This window comes from Rattus rattus, chromosome 14 (assembly GCF_011064425.1).
Source record: "Rattus rattus isolate New Zealand chromosome 14, Rrattus_CSIRO_v1, whole genome shotgun sequence".
NCBI classification, from domain to species: domain Eukaryota; kingdom Metazoa; phylum Chordata; class Mammalia; order Rodentia; family Muridae; genus Rattus; species Rattus rattus.
In genome coordinates, this window is record NC_046167.1 from 48,010,782 (window position 1) to 48,022,641 (window position 11,860).

The 11,860-nt window shown below is 48.3% G+C and overlaps 1 protein-coding gene across 1 annotated transcript; it reads right to left on the reverse strand.

Moving 5' to 3' along the window:
- Positions 1-1,875: 1,875 nt before the first annotated feature.
- On the reverse strand, positions 1,876-6,748 carry Sox4 (SRY-box transcription factor 4). The gene has a single exon (XM_032884485.1). The coding sequence runs from the start codon at positions 5,938-5,940 to the stop codon at positions 4,618-4,620; it is 1,323 nt and encodes a 440-aa protein (XP_032740376.1). The 5' UTR covers positions 5,941-6,748; the 3' UTR covers positions 1,876-4,617.
- Between the last annotated feature and the right edge of the window lie 5,112 nt (positions 6,749-11,860).

Below are 11,860 nucleotides of genomic sequence, written 5' to 3' on the forward strand. Positions count from 1 at the left end.
TAGCAGAAAAACCTACAAAAATACAAACATATTCAAAAATATGCATCACTTAAAAAGTGACTCATACAGGGTTCACTTACAGTAGAATTCTGATGTTTTTGTCTGGGGGGAGGCGGGGAGAATAATGTCTTTTGTTGGTTTCAACTAATCCACTATGGCCTTAAACTCAGGATCCTTCAGCCTGGCCTGTCTCTCAAGTGCTTGAATTATACCACACCCTACTGACCTTTGTATTTGAGGGGAACCCCCACCCCAAACCTAACAAAGGAAGCCTAAGTATTTTTTCTTTCATCTTGTAACTATGGAAGGCTTTTCTCCTCCAAGACCATAAGCTACTCTATTATCTTCATCATAATGGTGGTTATTAAACAAGCATATTAACTCTTTCTTAAAGTTCTTTTTTTATTATTGAGTATTTTCTTTATCTACATTTCACACGTTATCCCCCTTCCTGAAATGTTTCCCCTCCTGAAACCCCCTATCCAAAAGAAAAATTTACGACACCATATTCTTTCAAGGTCCCTGTGTAGGATAGAATGGTATCTTAAGATCTCTAGCTCAGGGGTAGAATGCTTACCTAGCATCCACAGGAGCCTAGACTTAATCCCCAGTACCACAAATGCACACTTACACTCAAACAAAAAGGTAGTACTAGAATAAGATGTCCAGTAAATTAAAACTCAAAAATATAGCTTACATAAGAAAAGGGGAGAAACTAAATCCTGCCTCTCAGATATTGAAACAATATTATTAGAGAGGGAATTGCTTTTTTATTTATTTTATTTTTTGACCTTGAAAGCTTCATGCAAGTGTGTGTGTAGTGTGTGCTGATCACAGCCAGCCGCCAGCAAATGGCTGTACAAAAATGCTTGCAGTGCTGGTCTTTAAGTCTTCTTTCTGTTGTGATCCCAGGATGCAGGGACCTTGCCTGTAATCCCCAGAATGGATGGTTTCCAAATGCTGTGTGTTAACCCTTTCTCTCCAGGGCTCAAAGACTAGGAGAAGCGGGAAGCACACATTTGTGAAGATGAGCATTTGGAAGGGAAGATAATTTCTATTTGCCCATGGAGGCTGTTGATCTGTAAAATAAACAGGAAATACTGAACAGCTGCATGCAGGCCTCACTAATGCTGTGTCTAGTGCTTGTAACAGCCATATACTCTCCTACTTGGGGTGCTGTTCCAGTTGGGGCAGGTAGGCTATATTCTACTTACAGTGACACCCATGTTGGGCGTGACAAAAGATGAAGAGCTTAGGGCCATAGTAACTTTTGTTGTTCTGGAAACCGGGTCTCAGGCCTTAAACTCAGGATCCTTCAGTCAGGCCTGCCTCTCAAGGACTTGGATTACACCACACCCTACTGACCTTTGCATTTGAGGGGACTGCTCCCCCAACCCCCACCTCCAAATCGAACAAAGCAAGCCTAAGTACTTTTTTCCCCCCATCTTGTAACTATCGAAGGCTTTTCTCCTACAAGACCTAATCATTTAACAGACTCGTTTGTTTTTGGTTCGTGCAAAACCTTGGTGTGTACGGGCTTAGACACACAAAGCAAAAATAAATCTAAAAAGTTCAGGCAGCCCGGGTGAGCGGAGAAGCCTGCCCACCCGCCCCTCCCCCACTTGAAATTTCCAGACAAAGGGTGCCTGCTGATGTACAGTAGATGCAGAGAATTCCTCGAAGGCGTGCAGAGGGTTGACACACACGTGGCTGATGCCATCACTCAGGGTCAGGCCTGCCAAATCTGGCCAAGAGGAACTTAGTGTTCGCCATTAAGATGGCTTAGCCATATCAGCATTAGCTCCCAAGCCACCGGAAAGCAGCAGTCTGCATCGACAGGAGGCATCTCAGGAATAAGGATGACAAAAGTCAAGATTTAGGGTTCAGTTCCAGCTGATTTTATTTCCTTCTCAAAAAAAGTTATTTACAGAAGGTATATAGCAACAACCTGACAGGCAGTGACGGACAGGATTAGCTGGTATTTTTTTTTCTTTTTTCTTTTTCTCTTCCCCCAAACATTGCTTTTTTTTTTTTTTTTTTTTGTGGCCTTAAATTTTAAAAAAAAAATTCTACACGGAATATTGCAAAGGATGGATTGTAAAAAAAAAAAAAAAAAGAGAGAGAAAAAAAAGGAAAAAAAATTAAAGTTTAAAAACCAAAAACCCTTAACGGAACTGCCTCTTAAAAGGCAGGGGTCCTCGTGCCTGTCATGTTATATTAAACATACATACACACAATCTTTTTGCTTATTATAATACAGACTTAAATGTACAAAGATGTTTTCCACTTTTTTTTTCAATCTTTAAACACAACAGCTATAAACCTGAACACATATGCTATCACCATGCCATAAGACTAAAACAATTATATTTAGCGACAAGTAGAAAGGATTAAATAGTCAAATACAAGAATGAAAACGCAGTACATAGTGTCGCGAACTCAAATCGGCATTTAGATAGATCCAGTGGTTTAAACGGCACGTTTTTGCTTATAAAAAAAGTGCAAAAAAGATGTGGTTTACGAGTTAAAGCTACAGAATCCCTTTTTGCTGTGAATGCACCAGTTTTAAAACCTCTGGACAGAACAGCAATTCGTTTAAAAAAAAAAATCTGTTTTCTTTAAAGCATTATGGTGCTGGGCTGAACTCTCCTCCCCTTTTAAGACCAGGGGTTGAAAGGTGGAAACTGGTGGCAGGTTAAGGGATACTGTCACTTTAAGAAGCCTGCAGATTGAAGTGTAAACATGGAGAAACCAGGGGCTGATTTTTCAAACTGTGTGAGATATTAACCAGCCACCCTATTATAAAATCAGGAAATCCAAACAGCGATTTACACCGATTAACACCCCCTTTATATATTTTTTACAAAAATACACTGAGAAAATAATCAAACGTTTTCATCTCTCTTGTCTTTTTTTGTTTTTTAAAAGTGTCAAAAGTCTACATTTAAATATAAAAAATTAAAAGTTAAAACTCTAGCCCTTCAGTGAAGGAGACGTAAAATGGCGTGGGTAACAACACTAGAAAGAAAAAAAAAAACGAAGAAAAAGAAAGAAAATAAAAAGGAAGATAAAGAAACGAGGTCAAAAGACAAGAAAGCAAAAGAAAAGGGGGAAAAGGGGGGACAAAATAAGAAAACTGTTTGGCCAGTATAAATACGTCCACATATAAAATGGCATCTGATTACATTTACAAGGGAAAAAAAAAAATACAAAGATGGAGCGTCCGTGAGGGGGTAAAAATAAACGGGTCTTCTCAATTACACCTATAAGGAATAAACACACACGGAGAAAAAATTTGGTCCTGAATTGTGTTTTTTCAAAAGTCCAGCACAGATTTGAGTTGCGTTTGAATCCTTTTAAAGAGTTAAGAATGAAAAGGAGCTGGTGATCGGTTCGTTGTAGGAATCAAACATAGCGCCATCTATCCGCCTTTTATATTACCCTACACTATTTTAAAAACTGCTCAACAGTCTTATACAGAAATCTTCAAAAGATAGACAGGATAACATGCTATATTAACCCCACCAGTGAAATAACTCAACACCATCACGATTCCCATTAAGAGAAGAAAAAAATCTCTTTACCCCCCAAAACCACTCCGCGGCCCCTGGACCACATCCCACAGTCTCCTGTCCTCCCGCCGGCTCTGGGTAGCCTCACCTCTCTGATTTTTTTTTTTTTTTAATTCTTTATTTTTGCGGAGGCCCGGGGGACCCCAACGCTCTCTGTGCTCCGGGTCCTTCTGCGTCCCCAACCAGGCTGCTGTGGCTTCCACGAGGTCCCCATGTCCATTTCCGAGGCTGGCCTGCTGCTCCCTGCACATCTCCTCCAGCTGCAGGGACAAGGAAGGGGGGAAGGGGGGGAGAAAAAAGCCCAGCCCGGGATCTCGCCAGCGTGGAGTTTCTCCATGCCAATGCTCCCCTAAGCCCAACACAAGCGCCATGGCCAAAACGCATCACCCCGGAGCCTTCTGTCTTCATTGCAGAAAAAGAAAATTTAAAAAGGGGGAAAATGCAAAGAGAATACAAAGAGAGGGTGGGTAGGAGACGGGGCGCGCTGGATTTCCCCCCTCCTTTCTTGACCAAGAGGCAAAATAAAATCAAAAAAGAAATCACCAAGGCGGGGTGGGGGGGGTGGGGGCAAGATTCCTTCGGTCTTTAGAAGCTTAGCTTGGCTTCTTTTCTTGCTGGGGGTGCAACCAAGTCCGGAAGCTCGTTGGAAGGGGAGGGGGAGTCTCTTCAAGCAAAATTGGGGAGGAAACTCGATGTAGCTTTTTTAGCCACCACCAACATCAATAACAACAAAAAAGGTCGCCCCTGTCTACTCTCCGCCTCCTCGAGTCCCCAGCCCTGAGAGTGGGGGATGGGAGCACGGGTCCACTACGCCCCCGCGCTCCTTCTCCAACGGCGGGACATGGTTCAGGCCAGCCCTATGCACTTTTTTTCCTTCCTTTTCTTTTCTCCTTTCTCCTTCCACTCTCCATCTATTCTTTTTTCCTCTTTTTTTCTGCTTCTTTCTTCTTTTTTTTTTTTAAATTTTTTTTTGTTTTGTTTTGTTTTTGTTTTCCTCTCTCCTCTCCTGCCTCTTGGCCCTCCTTCTCCCCGGCCCGCGCTCCCTTCAATAGGTGAAGACCAGGTTAGAGATGCTGGACTCCAGCCAATCTCCCGAGATCATCTCGCTCACCTCGGGCGTGCAATAGTCCGGGAACTCGAAGTGGGAGCCTGAGCCGGGTTCGAAGTTAAAATCCAGGTCCCGATCAAGCGCGGATGAGGAGCTGAAACTGCCCAGGGACATGCTCTCAAAGTTTGAGCTGGGGTTCAGGTCGAGCAGGTCATCTTCGAACTCATCATCGGACGACGAAGAGCCCGAGGAAGAGGAGGAGGATGAGGAGAGCGACGAGGACGCGTGCGAGGGCGCGCTGGACGGGGCGGGCGAGGCTGCACGTAGGCTGGCGTAGCCGCGGTGGTCAGCGGGCGATCGGCTGGCGGCGGGCGATGATGCTGCGCTGCTACGGCTGCTCAGACTCCGGCCATCGGGCGAGCATCCCGGGCCCCCATCTTCGTATAACCCCAGTGGATCGCTGGGGTCGGCGCTCGCTCCCAGGCCCCCGACGGGGGATGCCGAAGCGCCCAGGCTTCCGAACAGGTAAACGCGCTTCACCTTCTTGTCGGCAGGGTGTTTGGCGGGGGTGGCCAGCGCGCTGGACGGCGAGGAGGAGGCGGCCGGGGTGGCCGCGCTGGGAGTCCGCACCTTGTAGACGGCCGCGGGCTCCCCCAGGGGCAGCAGGGCGGCCTGCTCCGGAGAGAACGATGCAGCCGCCTTACCGCCGCCCGCCGGGACGAACTTGGCGTGGGGCTTGCCGACGGAGCTGCCCGCCACCTTGGGGCCGCAGCTCTTCTTGGGCGCGGGCTTGGAGCTGCCGCCCGCGCCACCCCCCGCGTGGCCGCTTCCCGCGTGGCCGCTGCCGCCGGCGACCTTGTCGCCCTTCTCCCCAGGTTTGGCTGTGGCCGCCGATCCCGCGCCCGTGTTGCCCGACTTCACCTTCTTTCGCGGCCGATACTTGTAGTCAGGGTAGTCAGCCATGTGCTTGAGGCGCAGCCGCTCCGCCTCCTGGATGAACGGGATCTTGTCGCTGTCCTTGAGCAGCTTCCAGCGTTTGCCCAGCCGCTTGGAGATCTCGGCGTTGTGCATGTCGGGCGACTGCTCCATGATCTTGCGCCGCTCGATCTGCGACCACACCATAAAGGCGTTCATGGGCCGCTTGATGTGGCCACTGGGCGTCTTGCACCAGCTAGGGTCGTCCGCCTTGCCACCGGTGGACGCCGTGGAGCCGGGCGTCGGGGAGGACGCGATGCCCAGCTCCAGGCCGGCGCCCGAGTCTGAGCTCTCCCCAGCCAGCAAAGCCTCCGTGTTCTCCGCGTTGTTGGTCTGTTGTACCATGGCCCCGGCTTGCCGGGCGCCCACGCGCGCTCACACGCTCGCGGCGCGGTCGCCGGGCCCTGCGGGCTCCCCGGGGCGGAGACCAGGGTCCCCTGAGCGGCGCGCGGGCCAGGGGCGGCCGCCTCCCGCCGCCAACCTAGAGTCTCCGAGGCCCTCCGTCCTCCCTCACCGCTGAAGTTCTCCCTGCGGGCACCGAGGCTGGAGTCGGCCGCGGCGAGGAGTTTCTCCAAACGTTGGTAGCCGGAGTATCTTCCAAACGCAAGTTTCTCGCCGCCTCCGGGGCAAGTCTTTCCCCCACCCCTTTCCCCTGAAGCAGTCGATTGCAGTTCACGAGAGCTCGCGGTAGCTCAGGAAAGCGACATCGTCTCTAGCGCCTAAGTCCCTTTCCTGCAGTGCAAAGCCAAAGCGACTCTGGCTCCGGGACTCTCTGTGGGCGGAATCGGTGCTGAGGAGTTGGTGCAATTATTTTGTTGCAAGGTAGGAAGCCAAGAAGCTTGCATGCAACAGACCGGCATGAATAAATGTATGTTTCTCCCTCCCTCCTGCAAGAAGGAGAGCTGGTTACCGGCAGAGTTCCCCCACTGCAGACTCTCTAAGAAACAGCGTGCAAGAACTGGAAACCGGGAGGGAGACGGCCCTCTTTCCCTCACTCTGTTTCTCTGGCTGCAGCTTAGAGCAGACCCCAATTCCGCCTCGCGCTTCTTTATCCTTTCGCAGACAGCCAATCAGCCGCTGTAACTAACGCTTCCTCGTGCCAAGCCCCTCCCCCGTCCTTCCCATTGGCTTGGAACCCGATGCAATAATAATCTCCGCGTGCAATGAGAAGCTCCAAATCTGACCTCATTCCAATTTACAGAGCAAACTTTTTAAAAGGGCTAGAAGTACAGCTGAGATTTCTGCTGCCTCTTTTCCCCCCTTTTACTGGGCGCGCGCGCGCGCGCGTGCCTGTGTGTGTGTGTGTGTGTGTGCGCGCGCGCGCGTGTGAAGAGGATGTTAATGCATGAAGTTATTAAGGGGAGAGACGGAAATGTATTCTAGCCATTATGTTAGATAACAAGGGGCTTGGAGGGGGGGTAAGGGTGAAATACTGTAAATGGAAGCTTTCTGCTTAAAAGCCGAGTGATTATTTTTATTAGTTCTTTTCAGCCCAGGAATAAAGAATCAGCCTTTGGTGCAAAATCTCTTTTCTTAGCTCCTTCTTAAAGCTAGAGATGTAAGTGGGGGGAGCCACAATAATAAATCAATGGATATTGAAAACCATTAAGAAAGTGGCACCTAGACACCTGTCATCACAATTATTTTAACAACTCTAGGTTCAGAACAGACGTTGGTGTATTGTGTAAATCCCTTCAGGATGCTATCTGTGCTGTTTGTGAAAGGCATTTTTCCCCCTTTTCAGTAATTGCTTACTCTCTTTGCCAAACAGAGGTTAACTAGTTATTTAATGATTTCAGCTCCCCTATAAATCCTGGGTAGGCCAAACAAGATTTTCTGTGGAAAGCCAAGGCAGTGGCCCATAATTACCTCAATAAGAGACTTTGTGTGATTTTTGTATAGGGCGATCATGGTGAATACAGGATGGGATTGACTTCACTTTCTAAATGTTTGTTTTCCACAATTTCCAAAGGATAGATGGGTTCCTTTGACCCTCGGAGCCCCACCTCCTTGTTTTCTTACTCATTTTATCCGCAGCCTGTGCTACTTGAAGCAAATGGGCCTAGAAGACTAAGGAAAAGAGAAGGGGGTGGCAAAGGAGAGTGGAGCTGCTGCACCCACCTCAAGCCCCACCCCTGATCTTTCTTTCTGAATCTCAGTTGTCCACCTCTTCTGTGCTTCGGGAACCCCATGGGCTTGTGTTAGTGGCTGGTGAGTGTGTGATTATAAACCACTGATGTGTGTCCTGAGCCCTCTGTGGATTCTAACCTGAGTTCCTTCCTAATGCAAATGCCACTTCTAGTAAAAGCGGCATGACATTCAAGAGACTAAGAAGGAAGATGGGTACTGATGGTGAAACATAATCAAAATCCCGTCGGCTGGTCCCCGTTTGTTACCTCAGTACTTGGGAGGTGCCATCAGGAAGATCGGGAGTTCAAGGTCATCCACTGATACTTAAGAATTCCAGGACAGCCCCGGCTGTACCAGACCTTGTCTCAAAGAGCATACACATGGCAGAAAGTATTTAGAATATAGAATAACTGAGTCCCATAATCACCCTTTTCCCCAAGATCTGAACACTGGGATTCTAGTAAAAACAGACCTTTCCTAATATGATGATAAATTGATTTTCATCAGGCTAGCGACAGAGGAGTCCAACTTAGAGTCAGCTCTGAATTCGTGGCACCGTAGTGCTGGGTGGTATATTTCCCTTTATCTCGTCATAGTTTCAGAGTACGGAGGCTGGAAAGAGGCCTAGGGTGTGAAGAGTTAGACATTTACTGGAAAGAATACCCTATGGAGACAGCTGATTGGGACTCTAAGATCAACCACAGGCAAGAATGTTTTTGTGGGTAAAAGCAAGTAATTTTTTTTGACCATTTGCTACCCATGGCAGCCCTTTTTTAATTTCCAGAGGAGGAAATCCTAAAATAGTATGCACCCCCTCAAAACAAAACAAAACAAAACAAAACAACCCTCCACCAAGAAAAGTATTTTGCAGGACAAAGGCAAGGCATATGTGTCTTTTCTGATACCCCCAGATGCACATCCTTAAGATGTCATCAACCTGGCATCTGGGTTACCCTAAAAAAGGTCTATTGTCTACAAAAAAAATCAATATTTTCATTGTGACAAAAGCAGAGTAGATGTATTCCTTGTAGGATCTGTACTAAATAATGTTGGATACTTTGGCAGAGATGAATGTTGGCGAAATTGGTGGTATTTCCAGTGGTGTAAATCACCCTTCACAGTTACACTTATGCTTAACGCACAGATTTTATTTTAAAAGCGTATATAAAGAAAAAGAAAAGTAGTTCCCGGCCTGATTCTTTTGTTAGATGCATTTCAGGAAACCCAAAAGATTTTAAGATGTTCTGTTATAGTACATGCCATCAAAGGACAAAAGGTCTTTAAGGGAAAGGGGATAAAACATTTTAAGTTAATTAATTAATTATTATTATTATTTTTTGTATGATAGTCAACTGCTTGGCACTGTGCTTAAATGGAGATCAGAAGACAACTTGTTGGGGTCAGTGCTCTCTTTCCACTGTCCAGGTATTGGGGATTGAACTCAGATTGTCAGGTTTGGCAGAGGAGTCTGTACCAGATGAACCAACTCAGCCTCTGTTTAAAGACCTTCCTCATCCCCCTGACTATAAGATGAACCCGTGTCTGCGTTGCTCTTAGAACTGGTGAAATATGGGTTGGTAGCATCCATTGACCGAATTATAGCAATGCGCACTGGAAGTCTGCGGAGTGTATACCTGATTGCTTGGATTTATTGAAGTGTGACTGTTTTGGTTCTTAGAGCACGTAAACATGTGACAAAACATGTGACAAATGGCTTTTAATTAGAGCTCTCCTTCCACGAGTAAAGCACACATACATACACCAGAATGCACTGGACTTAACACCAAATTATGGGAGAAAGATTTCTGGCTCCCGTTACCTAATGTCCTATTAGCTTTGTAATCAGTTCTCCGCCACTGACCTCCCCACACCCCCACCCCCACCCCCCAGATACCAGCTATTTGGTGGCCCCTAGTAAGTCAGTACTCAGTGTTCCTTCCCTCCGCTCTCCTTGTAGTTGCATGAACAGAGAGGCAGAATTGTTTTGCAAACAAGTCCTGCCTTAGAATAATCAACTAATGGTCTTTATTGGAAAGGATATTAGATCTTTCGCATTTTGAATTAAGGCAGATCTTTATTTTATTCCATTAAATGCAAGCCATTCGGCCTGAGAGTGTAATATCTGCTAATGCATTTCTGCTCCTACACACCTGCACAACATAAAACCTCACATCTACAAAATGGTATGTATGGGGTATGGGTGAAAAGATTTACCTCCACTTCTTAATGTGTTCCCATAGCATAGAGGGAGGAAAACCTCGATGGAAATTAGTGTCACGAATCTGGCTTGGCACTGTTTTCCAGGATTCGTGCTTGGCTTTGACTGTAGAAACTGACTGTATGAGCCCCTCTGGCTTTGAGCATTCAGTTCCAATAAACACAAGTGGGGGAAGCCTTCTTGTTAATTTTGTTGACTGGAAAGTGCTCTGGGAAACTGACTGCCCTGTTTTCAGTTCCACCCTTCATTGAGGCTGATTTTGCTTCCCCAAACCCCTTGCACTCCATCTTTGGTGCTGAGGAAAGTATATGGAAACTGGACTAGAAGACAGCTGTATTCCAACAGTAGTAATCCTTAGGTTTTGGTTGTGAGCCTTAGCCTTTAACAAGGACCGATTTATCTCTCCAGACCAATATATTGAATTCTTATTAGAAAAATATTAAGCAGGATAAGTGAAAGCTGTCACTTATTTTCACCGTTAGAATACAGAGAGACCAGAAACATATATTTCTAATAATTTCACCACTTTCTCATCCCTCACAACCAGCAGGCTCACATCAGCTCTTTATACCCACGCCGTTCAATGCCCACACATTTTCCCTTTACTCTTGAGAACAAGGAGAAAACGAGTGTCTGCACGGGCCACATAGATATGAAGCATTAACTGTAGCTTCTGCTCTGTTTCCCCAGACAGAGGCCGGGCACACCCTCCAAGATCTGTGTAATCCGTGCGTGCACACAGCTCCTCCCAATCCAGGAGAGGCAGCCGCCAGGTGGCAGCGCTGAGCCTGCCTGAGCCTGCCTGAGCCTGCAGCGATGTAGGAAAACGTGGGGGAAGATCCAACCGTCTCTTCTAGTCTCCTGAACCAGCGAACCCCTAACACTTCTCCGGGTAGCGGTTTAAAGGGCCAGTGGGAAACTAGGTGCGCTGGTGAATTCTGGGCCGCTCCCCGCTCCGGCCCCCCGCCGTAAGTCAAAGTTTAGGGTAACCAACTGCTGCCCCCTGTTTGCTCGTCGGAAACCCTCCAATGGCCGAGAAAGGAGAGACGCCCGATTGCGGATCTGGTAACCTCACTCCGGAGGTCACGGGTCATCTCCCTCGGGCGAGTAGGAGCGAGAATGCGGTTTCTCCGCCAGCTGCGGGCTCTCCTTCGGCGGCGGCAGAGACACACAGCGCATGACCAAAGGAGTCCCAGAGGCCACCCCTGCTCCTGAAAAGAAATGGTTTCCGTGGCCCGGCACGCCTCGCGGAGCTCAGCAACAGGGGTCCTGCCCAAGCTCGCCTGGGACTCCCGGTGCACTGGCCTCGCCTTGCCTTTCTCCGACTCTTAACTGGGAGGAGCCAAACTGCAATGGACTTGGATGGTGCTTTTCGGAGGAAAGTCTTTCCTACTGTAAACGTGGCTCGGGCGATGCTCTCAGAGGCGTTTCACCACTATATTCTGAGGAGGCTCACGGACAGGCAGGGGCTGTCCGTGTCCCCCCACCCCCAATCCATTCCAGCTCCAGGGCCTCCTTTCAAGTGGCAGCTCCAGCAGCCACTCCCAGAGAGGGGATCTTGTCCAGTCCCTCCCCCTGCCGCGCCCCTCCCCCGATTCCAGACTGGACCTAGCGGCTGGGGCCCAGTTCCGCCACTGACCGGAACAGACAGCCATTTGGTCCCTGGGTGCACTCGGATGCCCAGCAGCCCCTCACCCTCTGTGAGCCTCTCCTGGACCAAATAGCGTGCCATCTGCGTTGGTCCGGGACTCACGCTTCAGCTCTCACCCTGACTGGGGAGGGTCAGTGCACGCGCAGCGGCCAGGGCTTTTTCCCAGGAGCGGAACGAAGGAACCAGGAACCGGATAGTCAATTCCCCACCTCCAGGCCCTAGCCCATTCAGGAAGGTTGAGGAGTTTGTCAGTGTGTCCACAGAGG

Bases quoted from the DNA above. Each gene is read 5' to 3' on its own strand.
- Sox4 (XM_032884485.1), bottom strand. From the start codon at position 5,940: ATGGTACAACAGACCAACAACGCGGAGAACACGGAGGCTTTGCTGGCT.